Raw genomic sequence first — 19,268 nt, forward strand, 5'->3', positions numbered from 1 at the left:
AATGGTCGGAATACCCCTATATCAGGTGAAAATGACCAAAATGCCCCTAAGTTGTAGAAAATGTCTAAAATACATTATGACATAAAAGTGATCAAAATATCCCCATATAGGGTAAAATGACTAGAATACCCCCGAGTCAGGGAAAGTGATTGAAATACACCTATATCAAGTAAAAATGACCAAAATACCACTAAGTCATGCTAAATTAATAAAATCACCCCGTGATATAAGATTATCAAGATACCCATATTGTGTGAAAATGACCAAAATACCCTTGAGGCATGAAAAATGACCAAGATAACCCTAGTCATGGAAAAGGACCAAAACACCCCTGTGACATAAAAATGATCTAGATACCAAGTATCGGGTAAAATGATCAAAATAGCCCTGAGTTGTGGAAAATGACAAAAAATACCCCTAATATCGAGTAAAACGACCAAAATACCCTTGAGTTGTGGAAAACGACTAAAATACCCCCATAACATAAAAATGATCAAAATACCACATATCAGGTAAAAATGACAAGAATACCCTAGGTCATGGAAAATGATAAAAATAATAGTGTGGTATAAAATAACCAAAATACCTCATATCGATTAAAAATGATCAGCATACCACCAGCCATGAAAAATAACTAAAATACCCCCATGACATAAAAATGATCAAAATACCCCATATTGCGTAAAAATGACCAGACTGCTCATGAGTTATGGAAAATAACTTAAATACCCCAATATCAGGTAAAAATTAGGAAATTACCTATGAGTCGTGCAAAATGACTAAAGTACCTCCATGATATAAATCCCCTCGAGAATAGGATGGCTCAAGGGGCAGTTTTGGAAAATTATGGAAAGGGTGCGTCAATGGGGTGTTGTGTTAGTTTTGGGAATGGTTTTTTGCAAAGGTTATAAGTGGCTCAAATTAGGGTTTAGGTTGGGGCTGGATAAAGGGCTTAAGGACTGGTTTTGGGGCTGATTTGGTGTAAATTTTTTGTAGGTTTAGGGCTGAGATTAAGAAAAGAAAGTACCTTGACTTAGAGTTGAAATTTGATGGTGATTCCATATCAATACATGAGCACAGTGACATGATTGATTCTACAGTAGATGTTCTGATCGAGATAATTATGGAGGTTGAGATAGAGGATTTCAATGCACATGATGATCATCAGGAGGATTGTCAGCCTGACATCACTGAGCCAGATATAGTTTCAGTGGATGACCTTATTGAGGCTGGTCCTTGATTGGTACTGCCCATAGCTATCATGCAGATCCAAAGGAGTGTGTTGCTACAATCCAAGCCAGTTTACTTTTCCAGAGTGGCTTGTGTTCTTATTATTCTACATGGGCTATTTCTTCCCCCTCGCTCTACCGGCATTTCCTACTATTTTCTCGGTTATCATGGGTATTAGACATCAGTGCCTCTGACAGATTACGACTCCTACTACTTGAGTAGATCGTCTACATATTTGATCCAGACAGACTAGAATTCGAGGGCACATTCTTTTCAAGAGAGGGAGAATGATGCTGATAGTAGGCCCAACAAGAGGCATATTTGCCCATTAGTATTTATTTCCATGTTCTTAGTTTTTAGGACTCATTTTCATATTATTTATATTTAGGGCAGTTATTTACTTTCCATGAAATTTTATTTTAATTGCCTATATATATATATATATATATATATATATATATATATATATATATATATATATGCCTCATGTATTAGGGATTTTAAGTTTTGATGATTAATTGAAGATTGATTTCTTCTTCCTCTTTCGCCTCTATTCTTCCTCTTCTTTTCTTCTCCTATTCTCCTCCTCCTCCTCCTCCTCTTTCTTATATCTCTTCCCTGTCCTACATCAACCCCACATCAGTAGAATACCCCTTAGTAATGAAAGATGACCAAAATGCCACTAGTCATGAAAAATGTGATGATCAATCATGTTGTTGCTGCATATGATATGTGTGTTTTAATACCTAGTCATTTGGTATGGTCTTTAAATTACTATTAGAGTGAAATTACTATAATGGATCTGATTTTGTTATCTTAGCAATGACATTTCTATGGTGTCAATGCCTTAGCAATATATATTGTTTTACATTCTAGTAAAAAAAAGCCTTATTGATTAAGATATTATGAAATATTTAATGAAAATTTGATTCCATTCCAATGTTGGTATGTAAGGTATCAAATATTAGAATCGGAATGAATTCCAGTGCTTACACAAACACTAGAATTGGAATCATTATTCCGTTTCCAGGGGAATTAGAATTGGATTGGAATGCGATACTAATGCCGATTCCCGATTCTCACAATCCAAACACACCCTTTGGGTGTAAAAAAGTTGTCAATATGAAAAAAATGGTACAAATAAGTAGAGAAAAGTTTGTAAATAACACTGCAAATCGAGTTTGTAAGTAATTTTTACTCGTAACTCCTTGCTATAAAAAAAATATATTCCAATTAGTCAGTGATTAAAAAATTAAATTTTTGAAAAATATTTCTTTCGTTATGATTAATTAGGAAATACTTTATATATTTTTATGCCAAAACTCCCAATTTATAATCTAATTGATGGGGTTCATTTTGAGAATAAATGATAACACTTCAATTGGCTTTGCAAATTCCAATAAAAATTTCATTCCCACTGGGCAGATTCAGAATGCCATCTCTTGGGGGCCGGAAACAGATTCCATCATTATTTACCCTTATGCCACTTTTGTGGTCCTGATTTCATTCAATTTTTTGAACCAAATGTTGGAATTGAAAATTGGAATAAGATGCCGATTCCAGCGATCCAAAATAACATATTCTTCAGATTTTTTAGTAATGGAAGTAAAATAATTTTATATTGAACGATGATATTTTCACCCCCCTGAAGTACGCATTCGCCCCCTGTTAACGTGATTTGACTTAAAAAGCGTTAAAGTTGCCCACTGTTCACGTTATAAGGGGGGCGAATACGTACTGAGCGGGGGTGAAAATATCATTGTCCTTTTATATTTTGTCTTTCGATCTTGGGCTGTCCAAATTCGTAAGCGGACTGTGAGCTGGACCTTTGGCGGATCCGATCTGTTCGAGCAACCTAGTTAGAAAAATCTCAGTTAGAAATTTTTTTAAAAAAAGAGCGATTATTTTTTCACCCCGCTATAGGATTATGCGTCGCCCTTGTAGCGGAATTGTAGGCAGACTTTAACGTATTTTGACGTCAAATCACGTTAAATTGGGGGCGTATAATCCTACAGGGGGTGAAAAAATCATCTCCCAAAACAAAACCTCAGTTAAAAAATTGAATACGTGGCGAAAGGTCAGCATCTGTTATGGTACACTGAAACAAGTACGTCTTCCTAGCAGCCCTCTATTCCAATTTGTAGTTTTGTGCCACGTATTTCCACAAATACCCCCAGCATCTTATTTTGTTACATCTCTCTCTCCTCTCTTTCTCTGCATTTTTCCCTTTCTAAAGCTTTGTTTTTTAGGTTATGAAACCGAAGATCTGATTTCTGCTTTCCTCATTCTCTCGATTTGTTTTTCCTGAATGGAAAATTAAACCAGTATTCTAAGTTATCTGGATTTCTGTTTCAATGGAAAACAACTATCCGTTTCGAGAGAGCACGATGAAGCAAGAAAGGCGATGGAAATCAGTGGCCAAATCTTCTCAGACTAATAAAACCTCATTGATCATGGCCTTCTTCTCTTGTCTCGCTTGGCTCTATATCGCAGGAAGGTAATTTTTTTCCTGGATTTAGGAATTCCCTTCTCTCAAAACTTTCAATTTTTACTGTATTTGAATTTTCTTATGATTTTACTACCATCTAAGATTACCCTCGATTCAACGATCGCTCTAACATGATCTCTGATGCCTACATCCATGGGCGAGAACACGATCTTCCACTATGAGAAAACAAATTTACAAGGATTACAATGAGATTAAACCCAAACCCCCACAACCTTTTCCCTTGATTTACTATACCAAGACTGTACATAAGAGAACTCTGAGAACACCTCTTCTCTCTCTCTCTCTCTCTTTTCCCTTTTGAGGAGCTGCTGTTGGATCAAAAGTCAAGGGTGGTACTTCCACCGTACAAAGGCCTTATTGTTGTAAGGCGTTACACCATATAATTTGTCTTGATTTTTGATACGTACATGTTATGATGCAGTTACAAAGTAGTTATTGTAGGATTGTGAAATTTAAATTTGTGGGTTTTTGGTACGTATTACTTGTCTTATAAATGGGTTGGTGATGTGGGACACCTTTGTGTTTGTATTTAAGGAGTTGTATCTTAATGAAAATGTTGAGAAAATTGGCAACTGAAACAGGAACTTATGTTTCAAGAGAGTTATGGTTCCTCTTGAATTGAACTGTTGGGAGGTCCGTTTGCCTCGAATCAACCTTTTCCCTTTCATTTCTGCCTTTTTTTTTTGTTTATTTGTGTTACGGCTAATTAGGCACGTATCAATTTTCTTTTGAAATTTCAGATTGTGGCAAGACGCTGAGAACAGAATGCTGCTGTCTGACCTTCTTGAGAAAAATTCGCACCAGGTTTGTCTATGTTTCTTTCTTCTATTGTTTTCTTCTTCGATCTCAGAGTCACTTATTTATGTTTTTTTTTTTTTTTGGGTATTTCATTGTAGCCACCGAGAGTCCTTACTGTTGAAGATAAGTTAATGACCCTTGGATGCAAGTAAGTTCTAGTGGAATTCTGGACAATTTCTATGTTGGCATTATGTTTTTTTTTTTAATTGCTTAATTTGATTGATATAGTATAGATTTTATCTATCCATATTTTTGGTTCGAAAGCATGTCTCATTTGAATGGTTTTCAGAGATTTGGGGGAGAGGATCGTGGAAGCTGAGATGGAGTTGACACTGGCGAAGAGTAAAGGTTATCTCAGGAATCAGTTGAACAAAAATAGGTCTTTCTCAGGTCAAAAACTTATTGCTGTTATTGGAATTTATACCGGATTTGGAAGTCGTTTGACACGGAATAGACTCAGGGGTTCTTGGATGCCAAAAGGTCAGTTTGGATTTCTTACCACTTTTTTTTTTTTTTTTTTTTTTTGGTTTTCTGAATAATTTTTCAATTCTATGGGAAAGTTTTGATAGCAAAGGTCAGTCATTCAGTTTTAAACAAACTCTGGATGTGGGATTGATGTTAGGAATATGGGTTCTCCAGAGGACAGCGACAAATTGACATGTGTTCTGGGGTGGCAAGAGTTTTGTTCCCAGTTATGCACGTGGTTTAGTTAAGCCTGATATTGGGAATTTAATTTTCAAAAAAGAAAAAGAAAAAAAGCCTGATATTGGGAATTAGTGATTGAGCCTCTGGCTCTATCGTCAAGACATTGCTTTTTGAACTTGGGGGGGGGGGTTCAATCCCAGTTTACCTACCAAAAAAATTGGGAATTGCACAGGTTGCTTTGAACCTTTGTCCCGAGATCTTGAAATTTGTGTCATTTCTTTTTACACAGCGGGATTATGAATAAGGTTTAAAAAGAAAACAAAATTCTAGGACATTAAGTTTATTTAAATATTCACTTATTCATTCTAGGATCTGCATTGTTGTTCTCTCTTTGTAATTTTTCAAATTTAGTAACAGTTAGTCCATATTTTGCCTCCTAAATTCATGTTGATCAACTTGCTTAAAGGCCATGAATTTTTTTACCGTGAATGATACTGGGAATCCCGGCACTTTATGTACAAAATTATATTCATTTTTCTCATCTCTCAGGTGATGCCTTAAAGAAACTTGAGGAAAAAGGTGTGGTCATACGCTTTATAATTGGGCGGAGGTTATCCCAAAAAGCTTAAACTCATTATTTTTTTCTCTAGTAGTTTTTATCTATTTGTTTTGCGAATCCTCTTATGTTTTCTGGCAGACCTATGATTGGCTAATCTTACATTATTACCTGGATATTTGATATTGGCAGTGCGAATCGTGGAGATAGCTTGGATCGTAATATTGATGAGGAGAATCGTCTGATGAAGGATTTCTTGATTCTTGTAAGTAATTATGTTGCAGACAAATTACTATTTGGGTGTTGTGTAAAAGATTAGAGATGAAAACTGTGAACTGATTTAGAGTTTAGTTATGCTGAAAGTTGAGCTATCAGTAATTGCATTTGTTGAAGAGTTTGGTGATAATATCCACTACCTTACTGTTTGTGTAAAATTTAAAATTTGTTTGCAATCCTATTAGATCACAATCACCCATTTTAGAAAAAAAAATCACCAATTACAATTTAACTTGATTGTAGTCCGATATTGTTTCAATTATATATATTGCCGAACACGAAATTTTATTAAAAAGGGGTAAAAGTAAAATGCCTCTGTAAAAAGAAAAGTGGTTACACGTTATGCCTATTCCTAAAATCAATAAAAAAGTATGAAAGAGAAAAAGTAAAATAAAAATGCTTTAGTCAAAGAAAAAAAGAAAAGAAACCGAAGACTAAAGAAAAGAAATTTGTAAGTTTAAAGGCATAAAAAAACTTTCGCCGGGGAAAGAAATGAGTCATCTCTTACCATTCAAAAAAAAGAAAGAAAGAAAGAAATGAATCATATATGTTTCAAAAAGGGAAGTTGCCTAGCTCCACATAAAAGAGAAGAAAAGTTGAGATCGTGAAGCCAAAGATAAGGGATGAGATGATAGTTACCAAGTAACGACTCCAAGAAGAGAAGGCTGAGATCGTGGAATTAGGATAAGGAGTGAGATGACTGTAGAAAAATCGAGAAATAACTTCGAATAAGGATCAAACATGATTTGCAAAAAACTTCAAGAAACGATGGAAAGAAACACAATCACACAAGAATCACCAGATTTACGTGGTTTGGGAGTGTGCCTATGTCCACGGGAGAAGAGTTTTCACTATTTCGGTCTTAGGGTTACAAACTCTCTTCTTCTTGGCCAAGAAAATACAAAGAAAAACCTCTTCCAGTAACCCTAACATGTGGCTTATATATCATTGCCATTACATGAAAAAATTTACCGAAATACCCCTGTAGTGAAAGGCGACCCGTGTGTGCGTCACACACTTTAGTTCGTCAAGGTCTTGTATAATGCCATTATACAAGACATTTGCACAATAATGATAATTACCAATGGCTCCAATAAGAGAAAGTTGAGATCGTGAAATCAAAGATAAGGGATGAGGCCACAGTTGCCAACAACCCTAAAAAGAGAAAGTTGATATCGTGAAATCAAAGATTAAGGGATGAGGTGACATTTGCCAACGGACTCCAAGAAAATTTCTATAAATTGAGGAGAGATCCTTTTGAAAGGGATCGGATCTTTTGGAGAAAAAAGTAACGCAAAGGATAAGAAGAAGAACAAGTAAAGAATATAGAAAAGGAGAAGGTAAAAAGAAATCGCTTTAGCTAATTACTTTCATTTTCATTCCCTTGGAGAAGAAGAATGTGGATCCTTCTGAGTGTCTTCCAAGAGATTCAAAAAGAAGTTTTCATATATTAAAAAAAAAGACAGTTCTCTTCGGGAGACTTGGGAAAAAGGAAGAATTCATGTCTCTGTAAAAAAGATCAGTCTCCTTCGAGAAACAAACTAGATGACTCAAAGGTGTTCCTCTTTTGGGATGTTGCCTTATTTTTTACCAAGCTCTCAATTCTCTATTTATTAATTTGAGGCAAATTCCAGGATTTGAAATTCATCTACCAGTGCTTAAGTACTCCTTTTAACTTGTAGGAAGGTCATGAGGAAGCTTTAGAAGAGTTGCCAAAGAAAGCGAAGTTCTTCTTTGCTGCAGCTTTTGAGACATGGGATTCGGAGTTCTATGTTAAAGTTAACGACAACATTAACCTTGACCTGGGTAAAGTTCTTATTTTTTCTGTTCTGTGAATATAAGAATGTAATAAGTAATTGCCTAGGTCGTAGCATTTTCTGTTCATTCATTAGTATCAGCCTGAAATATTATGATGTTTAATGGCTTAACAGATGGGTTCATTGGAATTCTTGAAAGTCATCGTGGCCAACATGGTGCTTATATGGGCTGCATGAAGTCTGGGGATGTAATAAGTGATGAGTACGTGCTTCTTTTCCCAGTTAATTTATAATTGCTCTGCATTTTGGGTAACCTATGATAGATCTTCGGTAGGTGGTTTCTTGACCTTTTTTTTCTTGACTTTGCTTTAATAACTTTGAAATTCCAAATTGAGCTGGGGTTTTCTATTGCTTATGCCATGTTCCACGCCCATTGTCTTTGTTGATTGTATGTGGAGTTCTTTTGTTGTCCGCATTTAGTGAAGGCTTTGCTTCTCTTGCCTTAAGAGTGCAAGTTTCTAGCAGCCTGTAAATTTGAAATATATCCATTGTGACATGGATTTCTTGACCTGATTAAATTACACATCACATGGTAGTTTATCGTTGCCATTTTGCATGTTAACTCTGTCAAATGTTCCTATGTGACATATTTCAATTAGTCAAGGGATTAAAGTTCTCTTAGGTTTTTTTCTAATGATTATTAATTTCCAGTATGGAAATATTTCTATTTTGTGTGACTTGCGTATTATGTCATTGAATCTATGTTGTGGCAGCTAATTTTGGCTTTTGGTTTTGGATGAAAGTCTGTTTCTAGTGATCAATAGTTATTTCTGTGTGGCATGAGTTCCTTGACCTGATTGAATTACATATCACGTGGTAGTTTATCACTGCCATCTAATATTCGTGTAATTAATGTAATGCGGACATGAAAAATATCATCTTTAGGTGACCCCTCTCCCTCCCCTCTAGTTGGGATTTAACTTGAGCGGGGACTGTTGAGAACCTATCTAGATTGGTGAGATGCTCCTCTAGTTGGGATTTAACTTGAGTGAAGTTAGGATGATGATGCAAAAAAGTAGGATTTCCCTGAGAGGATTGATTAAAGTTAAAAAAGGATGAACCATTGTCTAAGACTGCAAAGAAGATGGGTTTGATTCGACGAAGTCAATTTCTTTTCAAGCGGGGGAGAATGATGAGGGACCATTACCCATGAAAACCATATCTTTTTTTATTTTGTTGTGTTTATTTATGCTGTAAAATTGTAATATTGTATTGAGACAATTATCGGGTGTCATGTGTCAGTCTCTCTTTTAAAGAGAGAGAGAGCCCTGAGCCCCAAGTAGTTATGTATAACAATAACCACCCATTGCCACAGTCTCTCTCGATTCTGTTTGTTCGCCGTTTCGTTTTGGCCAGTGGAACAGAATGCTTCAGCGTTTCGTTTCGGAAAAGATGCTACCGGAATTTTTTTAATAGTTAAATATTTCCCACTCATTTTCAATTGAATGTTAAACACCTAAACTAGATATTGATATTAACAAGTATCTCACTTCGCCTTGAACCTTCTAGTCGCTTTTAAGAAGACCCTTTAAGCACAAGTGCAGAGGATCTTGTTGGGTTTCGGTAACTAGCCAAGCGCTAGTGAAGGTTGTTAAAGCTAAATACTGAAAGCCGAACTCGCACCCTTAGTCAAGCAAGATGCTTAGGTTCAGGCACTCTCACCAGTACTTGAGCCAGCACCATTGGATCTGGTATGTCGTGGCTGTTTTTCTTCCTCCAATTTCAATTTCTCCAGCATCTTCCTTGAGAAAATGTTTTCACTTTGATCCTCTATCAAAAGTCAGGTTACTATCTTTTTCTCCTAACGTACATCTTGTTCATAGATGATAGAATATTTCCATGCTTCATCAATGACATTTGAAGTTGATAAGAGTGTCTTTTGGACTGGCAAAGACTTTTCACTTTCATCCAGTTTATCTCCCAGAGGCTCATTTTTCTTGCTTTCTTTCTTTTTTTCTGAATGGTGTCTCCCAGAGTCTCATTGTAGACCGCATCAGTAAAATGTAGATGAATCAATGTTTATATCTTGATCCTTGTTCTGAGAATCATCCCCTATGTGACCGTCATGTAGAGAAACTTCCACAAGAAATTTATTTTGTATTTGGGTGTCACCATTGAATTTTCTCTAATAGTACTTTGATATAATCGAACTAAGAATCTTTTTATATGGTAGTAAAACTTCATTCAGAAGGGAATAATACAACCCCATTAATGACCAAGGCGGTCACTGAGAGAGAGAGGGAGGGGGGGGGGGGGGGGGGGGGGGGCGGGGGCGGCACAGAAAAATAAGATTAGGAAAAAAATGAACTTGGGAAATAGAGAGCCCCAAAAATAGCCTTAAATCAGGAAAACATCACTAATTGCCACGGATAGGTCTTCTTCCAAATCTAGTGGATCACATTGAGGAAATCATCCTAACAGTTATGGCCTTTGATGATGCCACCAATGTAAAGATCCATCAAAATTCAACTTGGTGTGTGTAGGAGGAGGGGGAGGAGGAATTCCATTTGGGGTTCAGAGCATTGCCTATTACAAAATTAAATAAAATAAATTGTTATGGTTATGGAGATCCATAACTAGAGGGCGATACTTGGCGCAACGGTAAGGTTGCTCCATTGTGACCTGGTGGTCATGGGTTCGAGTCACTGAAACAGCCTCATGCACTGCCGCCCTTTTTTTTCTTTATGGAGATCCATAACTGAGATACCATGAAAGGCTGAAGCAATCGACGCCAATGAAAAGATACTACTAAAAATCATAGCTTTCAGGTGATTAATGGTTTATGCCTTCCCTTTGAAAATCCGCATATTTTGCTCCTTCTAGACAGCCAACAAGAGGGCTGGCCATAGAGAGGAGCTCTAGGAGCCCATCAACTCTCCAATCATCTTGGGTATGGCCTACGACATCCTTAGCAGCTGCAAAATCCCAAAGTTGGGAGGTGATCCTTCAATGAAAAGCAAATGATGTATGGATTCTGCATATGTGCAACACAGCAAGCACTTATTGCTTATGAATTGCGTCCGAATGATGAAATAGTCGATTGTGAGTATCTTGTTAAGGCAAGCAGTCCAACAGAAAGCTGCTACTGTTGGTGGCACTTGAAAAGACCAGATGCTAATAGAAATGGGGTGCCTACCATGGCTTCCATCAATGTAGGCATAAAAAGAAGACACCAAGAGGACTATGAATCCAAATGCACCTATGTCGCCCACTTGGACGCTAGTAGGCCACGCCCAATAAAGTGAATAAACTAGTAACTATTGCCAGGGCCTCAATCTCATACTCAAAGAAATTCCTTTTGAACTGAAGGCTCTTATCTTCTTCATTAGTGAGCATAGCAGTTGCTTGTATCATCAACTTTGTGATTTGAATCAGCTCGTCTATCATCTCCATAGCGTGAAGGAATGAACTGAACCGACGATTTAGAAGAAGATAGCAACTTAGAAAAATCCAAACCCAATCCCCCCTCGTTTTGGATTCTTTTAAGACCTAGGCATGTTAGAGAGAATCAACCTGAGATTCTACAACAACCAGATCAGGAAGACGAGATCTGATCTCAAATCTCGACATAATGCTAGAGATTCAAGGATTCAACGATTGTAGCAAGAGAAAAGGGACCTAGATGCCAATAACCAATGGGAGATGTTCAGGCAATGAACTACACAAGGAAAAAAGGTTTTGTGGCCGTGTGGAGAGAAAGAAACTCCTCTCTCTTTTTTTTTCATTTCCTTTCCATTGTTTTGAGAGAGAGAGAGAGAGAGAGAGAGAGAGAGAGAGAGAGAGAGAGAGAGAGAGCAACTAAATCGATATTGTGCATGTGCGTGGAAATATCAACATTCCCACCCCACCCAATAAATTGCTTATTTGGGAAAGCATGAGACAATAAAATGAATGACCAACTTAAAGTATCCATAAATGAATCGGTTCTTTATTTTTATTTTATATATTGTATCTAGTAATTTATTATACACATGTATTACGTTAGACACTTAGAGAGAGGAGAGGGAGAGCGAGGGAGAGAGGTTATTCGCAAGCAACTTAATCGATCAATGCATGTGGGGCAAAAAAGAGCTGGGATGGCTGGTAAAAAGGGTGATGTAATATGAGGAGGGAGGTTACTCACTATTGCAACTTAAAGATCATGTGTATGTGGGCAAAAAGGGGCTGGGATGGCTAGTAAAGGGGGTGGAAATATCAACATCTATTACGTTAGACAGTGAGAGAGAGGAGAGAGGGAGAGGGAGGGAGAGAGGTTATTCGCAAGCAACTTAACCGATCAATGCATGTGGGGCAAAAAAGAGCTGGGATGGCAGGTAAAAAGGGTGATGTATTATGGGGAGGGAGGTTACTTGCTAATGCAACTTAAAGATCATGTGTATGTGGGACAAAAAAAGGACTGGGATGGCTAGTAAAGGGGTTGGAAATACCAACATCCCACGCCACCCAAATGATTTGCTTATTTCTTTAGGAAAGCATGAGACAATAAAATGAATGACTAACTTAAAGTATCCATAGCGTCCATAAATGAATTGCTTATTTATTTTTATCTTATATATTGTATCTAATAAATTTATTATACACGTGTTATGTGGGAGAGAGAGGTACTTGCTAATGTAACTTAAATGATCATGTGCACATGGAACAAAAAAGAGCTGGGATGGCTAGTAAATGGGTTGGAAATATCAACATCCATATCTCATCCCAAATGAATTACTTATTTGGGAAACCAGGAGACAATAAAATAAATGATTAATTTAACGTATTCATACTAATAAATGTATTATACTTATTGATTATCATGAATATACTACCATACACGATGTACAATATTATTATTTTATTGTCATGTAAATCTCTAAGATTATAAATCTCATATTATATGCATTGCTAGCTAGTAACTGTTATTTATCATATTAGAAATTTAAAGTGCTAAGTTTTTTTTACTGCTGAAACGACATTCATATGCTAAATGTGAAAGCATTCATAGATCTATTGATAATTGCCTTACAATCAAAACCTTTTATTAATTTTTCTCAGGGGAAAACCATGGTATGAACCGGAATGGTGGAAATTTGGGGATGAGAAGTCGTAAGTATCTCACACATGGCCCAGGTTTTTTTTTTTGCAACACTACTTCTACTTAGTTTGCATTTACTTTCTGCAAATCCATTTTGCATTGACTGTGGGCCCCATTTTTTCTCACTGAGTATTTGCTGTGCACATATTTATCATTAGGAGCAAAACTTTATCTATAACCTGGTTATTGCTTATTTGGAGCAAAAAAGCATTGTGAATCATTCTTGGTTCATCGAGTTTTGAACAGCATCACAGTATTAAATCTTACTCGGAAAGAACTTACTCTGCTCGTACTATATTATCTCCCCCCCCCCCCCCCCCCCCCCTCTTCTCTAGCAATACTCTGCACTGCAGCCTGCATGTTGTTGCTTTTAATGCATAATTTGATTAGATTAGTGAATTACGGTCTTGGTTGATTAGATGTAACTTCAAAATTGAGGAAAGCAACTTTGTTGTATAATTTACGGACATATCTTTCTAGCAAATATTGTTGAGAAGGTTAAAAATTCCACCATTATATGCTGTAGGCTTGTATGTTCTTGGAAGCATTGCTGATGGGTAGGTTATTTTGGCCTTTATTTTCTTTTTATAATCAAATTGGCCAAATGGGGAAGGAGAGAACCCAATTCCGCTTGTGATGCAAAAGTTAATGGAGCAAAGGTTCATATATATAAGATGTAATAGTTGCGGGTAGCTTATATTATAAGGGCGTGTCTCAAATAAAACCCCATTTAGGCTGTAGATGGAATAATGTGAACTGCTGTTTGATGTTCCGAGTGAGGCAATATTAGAGTTCAAAAAAGTCTCAAGAGTATCAAAGAAAGGTAAAATAACATAAAAATGATTTTTATGATTTGATTCGCCAAATGAATGCATACATCTAGATTAGAAGATGTTTCTTTTGCTAGTTTTGAATTTCATGCGATAGTCTTACTTCATTGAATCAAAGTTTATTAGGTTGCTAGGAAGTTCTTTATTTTATCGGATCCGTTTGTTTTCTTTATTTCCCTCTCAATTTATATATCTTTTTCCCATTTTTTTCATTTTAAACTTCCATCTCTTGTTTTAGCATAAAACATCCTATATTTTCACTTCTCAACTCGTTTGATCTGTTGTTACTAGACGTCACCTAGGTGCCTAGGAGGGCTTACCCTGCCTAGGCGAGGAATGGTTGGGAAACCTAAAGCTAATATAATAGGCGAGGAATGTTTAGGTTACCCTGTGTAGGTGAAGAAATTTTCAATTTTCACTTTAGATAACAGGATATTGACCTTAGAAAATAGTTGATGTGGCTAGCTTGCTAGTTTTTATCATTTGGTTGGTTTTAGATTTTATTAGATTTGAATTCTCTTACTTTCCTTATTCCATGCTTTCATTTGTACTATACATAATGCAAAGATTGGGGTTGCCATCTTCTCCCCACTTTACTTAGAGATCTGTTGTAAATAGACATTAAAAAATTACAATACATCATAGAGCAAATGTTTTCATCATTAATATTGGAGTAATGTTGTATCCCTTTATTTTCAAATCACTTTATTGTCACTTATCTTTTCGCAATGCAATAACATCTCAATTCAGAATAAAGCTAAGAAAGAAAACGCAAAAAGAAACTAAGAATATATGTTATAATCAATGATTTAGCCAACACTTTGAATTTATTGCCGACACACGTGTCGTGTCCGACACGACACCCGTGTCCACATGTGTCGACACTCTTTAGACGCTTTTAAATGTATTGCTAGAAGTGCCAGTAACTTTATATGTATGTGTGTGTATGAGTGTGACACTATTTCTAGATTTTTAGGGGTCGCCATGTTAGATACCACGTATCCATGTCAAAACTTGGCACATGGATCCGTGTCCACAAATTATGATTATACATACTTTCTATTTTAGCCGTGTCCCCGTTTCTAAATTTTGGGAGTTTGCTGTGTCCGACACTCCGTGTTCGCTTCGACACAGGACACTTGTGTCCGTGTCCACAAATCATAGGTTATAATAAACATTATCATTATTTTTATTTTTTGAAAATGGTATCATTAAGATATTATATTGATTTTTTTTTTTGAACGATAGGCAAATATCATTTAAATGAGCAAAAATAAGAACAAGAATGAGTTCTCGTAAAAGAAACAAACCCACAAACTATACAGAAAACCAACTAAGCACAAATCAAAAAGCACCATTAGTGCTTCGAGAAAGGAATGAAACAAAGAGATCTCATCTCTATCGATTCCAGAACAAGCAAGCCAGTCCCCCTCTCAAATAACCTACCGCTATACGTGCCAGATTTCTGTATTATGACCCTCAATCACGTCTATAATCTCTTCATATCATTTGCAAACCTCTAAGGTTAACAAACACGGTCTCTCAGATATCATTGAGGGAGTCACCCTCAAGGATAAGATCAGCAAGCAAATCCTAATCTGCTTGTCAAATACCAAAGAGGGAAGTCTTCACCTCAGCCACATTAGAGTCTTTGCCACTAGGGCCTAATAAGGCCCACCTGGCCTGTCTCGAAAAACTCCAGAGAAGGCCCCAAATTGCTAGCTGCCTGGATTTCTAAGGCTCGACTTGTCGAAGTTCACCTTTAGAAATGTAAGAGGAGGATCCCACAAAGAATGAGGATGATCAACCACTCATCTGGATAACCTCCCAGGAGTTGTAGCGGAAGCTACCAAAGTACCCCTAAACATAGGAAAATGTCGTCCACTAGACAACCACAGAAATTTGCTTTTGAATGATATGCGCTCTCCTCGATATCCCTTTAAAGACTCTTGTACCTTTTCATCCAGACTAACATTATCAAATCAAAGCATACCTTTTCAAAGCAGGAAAGAACATGCTCCAAAGAGTTCTACCTCTAGAGCACCAAAGAGCGAAAACCTAAGACTAAAAAAAATCAAATCTAACCATTCATAGAAAAAAAAAAATCAGCTATACATATAGGAAGAAACCAACTCACTCTGAACAAGCTAAAGAACAAAAGTCCAAATCGCACTAGTGAACCTACAAGGAATCAACAAGCGATCAACAAATTCAGCATCGTTAAGGCATAAAACACAGTGTTTAACAAGCATCCCTTTACTATGCCGAAGATGGTCAACCATAAGGATCTTATGAAGGCACGGAGTCCAGAAAAGACCTTGACTCTTGGGGAGTGGGGGAAGCCTTGGATCTCTAAGTAGGAGAGGGATGAGCCTGATCAGCAAGATGGCTGTAAAAAGAATGCATAGAAAACCTACCGATTGAGGACCATCTCCACACTCTTCCGTTAACACTATGAATTTAATCCTAGCTAAAAAATTGTAGCTGTGTCATAGAAAGATGGCCTTGGATCTCTAAGTAGGAGAGGGACGAGCCTGATCAGCAAGATGGCTGTAAAAAGAATGCATAGAAAACCTACTGATTGAGGACCATCTCCACACTCTTCCATTAACACTATGAATTTAATCCTAGCTTAAAAATTGTAGCTATGTCATTCCCCCCGATCGAAGAAATTCCTTCTAAATCTAACCTTCCATACCACCTTCCTATTTTATCAATAAAACAAATCAGCCACACCAATATCTTTATCTGTAGAAATGTTAAGCAAAGTCGAAAAATGAGTGATTAAAGGGTTGCTAGTGCTATAACACCACTCGTCCACTGGCAAAAATTGAATTATCTTTTACAATGGAAATTCTCCTTTGTTTTACATCATATTTGGATTTTTTTAGTATTATAGAGCTGTTATAAGGTTGGCTTCAATCTCTGCCTTCAGGTATTTTCAGCACGCTTCTGGTTCACTACTTATACTTTCAAGGAGTTTGGCTCAGTACATCAGTATAAACAGGTCCGTATCAAGTACTAAGCTTGGACTTTTACTCTGTTTCTTAGTGAATGTGTGGCAGTATACTTCTCACAAGGTGCTTCTGTTCTTGTTTTTTTTTTTGTTGCCTTGCATTCAAGTCTTGGATTGAAAAATATCCCAGCTCATTTATAACCCATGTACTTGTCTTCCTAGTTTAGTGAAAGTTGGCTCAATTTGGATACCTCGGTCGATGTAGGCTATTATGCTGAAATTCTTTATTTTGTCATGTTTCATCCTTATTAGTTGCATTTAGCTGTGATAAGTGTGGTTATTGGACTGGCATGTATAATGAAGGAGTATAATAAACTGCAGAGGAGGCTTGGAAATTCGTGGAAGTAGCATGTCAACAAAAAAAATAAACAAATAAGCATTCAAATTCCGTAATATATAGTTAGTATTTTGCATCTTTCACCTTAGAACTAAGGCCTTAGGAAAGTGGGTACCTTTTGGCCTATAGTTATGATTTGGCATTTTTTTTTAAGTGTAGAGCAATTCATTACAAAGGTGATGAGGTAGTCAGTGACAGAGAAAGTACATCGGAAGGTAGAAAGAAGAAAAAAAATAGGAAAATCAAATACATCTGAGGAAGCTCCCCTCAAGGAGAGAGGAAATCATAAGTAGCCAGGCTATCCCTGCCATTCCTTTCTACTCCAGCTCAGGAAATCATAAGTAGTCAGGAATATAATCGGCTTATCCCCCACTTGATCGTGAATCTCGTCAATCATATGCAAAAATTGTCATTGTAGAGGATTGCTACCGTCTAGCCATCCAATAACATTAAGAGAATTACCCTCCACAATTAGTCCGATAAGATCACTATTCTATGCTATCCTTATGCCCTACAGTGCTGCCCTTACCCCTGCTTCGTTCGAATCTATAATCCCTAAAAGGCCTGAAAAAGCCCATTTGGTGTCTCCCCTCTCATCCATGAGGACTCCACCTACTCCTGCTGGTCCTGGATTGACCCTGCTTGTGCCATCAAAGTTAAGCTTTACTAGAACTGGACTGGGAGGCTCCCAACTTGGGGTAGGTATCTCCACCTGCTCCATGCTAACGCAAATGTCTCCATTCCCTCCAAAGGTCATAATTTCATCTGAACCTAAATCAAGGGAAGATCTTTACTCAAGAAATGGTTTACGTAATCATCTTTTATACATGAAAAGAGGCCTTTTTACGATGCTTTTGAATACCCTAGCATTTCTTTCCTTCCATAGTAACCATATTGTGGCTAAAAGGACCACTCCCCATATAATTCAGCCTTTTCCGGCCAAGAAACTGAGAATCAAGTCTCCAAAACATTGGCCAGGTGCAGGGGAAAGACCTAGGACATCCCGAATCTCTCCAAAATCCTGCTCCACACTTCTACAGCTGACATGCAATGGATAAACATATGGTCAAAATTTTCTTCAGATGCTACGCATAGCGCACAATGGTCAATGATACACATTTGACGATTGCCCTAGTGATCTACCGGAAGGATACTATCCAGAAAGGCTGTCCAAGTGAACACACAGACCATAGGAGAGGGTGGTATACTCCATACTCTGGCTACAAAGGAGGCCGGAGGACTAGGCACAATGTGGTTGTAGAATGAGTTGGCATTTCTTTACAGAAACTCTCTACAAATTATTATTCTTTATTGCTTCCCTTTTATTGTCATGGTTGTCACGATTTCCCCTCTGTATGCAGTGCGTCTCTCCAAACTTATGCTCATGATGATGTCTCGGTAGGTTCTTGGATAATGGGCCTTGAAGCAACTTATGTTGATGACAACCGGCTTTGCTGCAGCAACTCCAGACAAGGTAGGTTTTCCTTTCTATAGATTCTTACTGTGATTTGATTTGCTTCTCTATGAATGATTACCCCCGTAGATTCTCCTCCCTTGCATGACATTTCTTTTGATAATTCTTCTAAATAGCAATAGCGTTTTGAAGCATAATAATTTTTATATAATTATTGGTGTCTTAATGTTGTTTCCAGACAGGGTATGTTCCTTGGCTTGATAGGAGAGAATGTTTTGCGGCCGATTTTTGTTGCAACTCTCTCCCATCCATGGCTTAAGCGTAGAGAATCTTTTGCTTCATTCAAAGTTAATCAAATAGCGGAATACAGGAAGTTAAAAACTAGGAATTATAATGCTTTGAGAGCATGTTTCATTGATAGATGGAATTGGTGAGGGGTTTGTTCATCAAGCAACTAGAGAGGAATATTTCCTCCATAAAATCAAAGACTGGCCAAGACCCATGCTCCAACAGCAACAGCAAAGGTAAGACTGACTTCTTGAAATTCATAAAGTATTTGCCGAACATCTTTCATCACACACATGTAGAGGATCTTGTTCAACTGTTGCTATGAACTTGCCTTTCAAGAGATATGTAAAAATTCATCATGATGTAAAAATCCTCCATGGAAAATGTATTATCATGCAATGAGATCTATATTGCTGATGCAACTTGGTGGATAAAAATACTCACATTAACAATATTTTTGTTAGAATGACTGGCA

General features: G+C 37.1%; 1 protein-coding gene across 3 annotated transcripts; it reads left to right on the forward strand.

Annotated features, from left to right (window-relative positions):
- Positions 1-3,436: 3,436 nt before the first annotated feature.
- LOC143856112 (hydroxyproline O-galactosyltransferase HPGT3-like) lies at positions 3,437-19,268 on the forward strand. 3 transcript variants are annotated; one of them, XM_077366188.1, is made up of 13 exons: positions 3,656-3,727; positions 4,321-4,372; positions 4,480-4,543; positions 4,636-4,685; positions 4,827-5,017; positions 5,732-5,792; positions 5,931-6,003; positions 7,697-7,820; positions 7,946-8,033; positions 12,869-12,919; positions 16,674-16,745; positions 18,453-18,565; positions 18,744-19,268. In XM_077366188.1, exons 3-13 carry the CDS (start codon positions 4,505-4,507, stop codon positions 18,764-18,766), a joined length of 885 nt encoding a protein of 294 aa, XP_077222303.1. In that variant the 5' UTR covers positions 3,656-3,727; positions 4,321-4,372; positions 4,480-4,504; the 3' UTR covers positions 18,767-19,268. The 3 variants fall into 3 exon arrangements, with proteins under 3 accessions (XP_077222301.1, XP_077222303.1, XP_077222302.1); XM_077366186.1 differs by lacking the exon at positions 4,321-4,372 and having other exon boundaries at positions 3,437-3,727; XM_077366187.1 differs by lacking the exon at positions 3,656-3,727 and having other exon boundaries at positions 3,734-4,372.

The sequence above is a fragment of the Tasmannia lanceolata genome, unplaced genomic scaffold, assembly GCF_043159265.1.
Source record: "Tasmannia lanceolata isolate RefF3 unplaced genomic scaffold, GAP_Taslan_0.1 ptg000023l, whole genome shotgun sequence".
NCBI classification, from domain to species: Eukaryota; Viridiplantae; Streptophyta; class Magnoliopsida; order Canellales; family Winteraceae; genus Tasmannia; species Tasmannia lanceolata.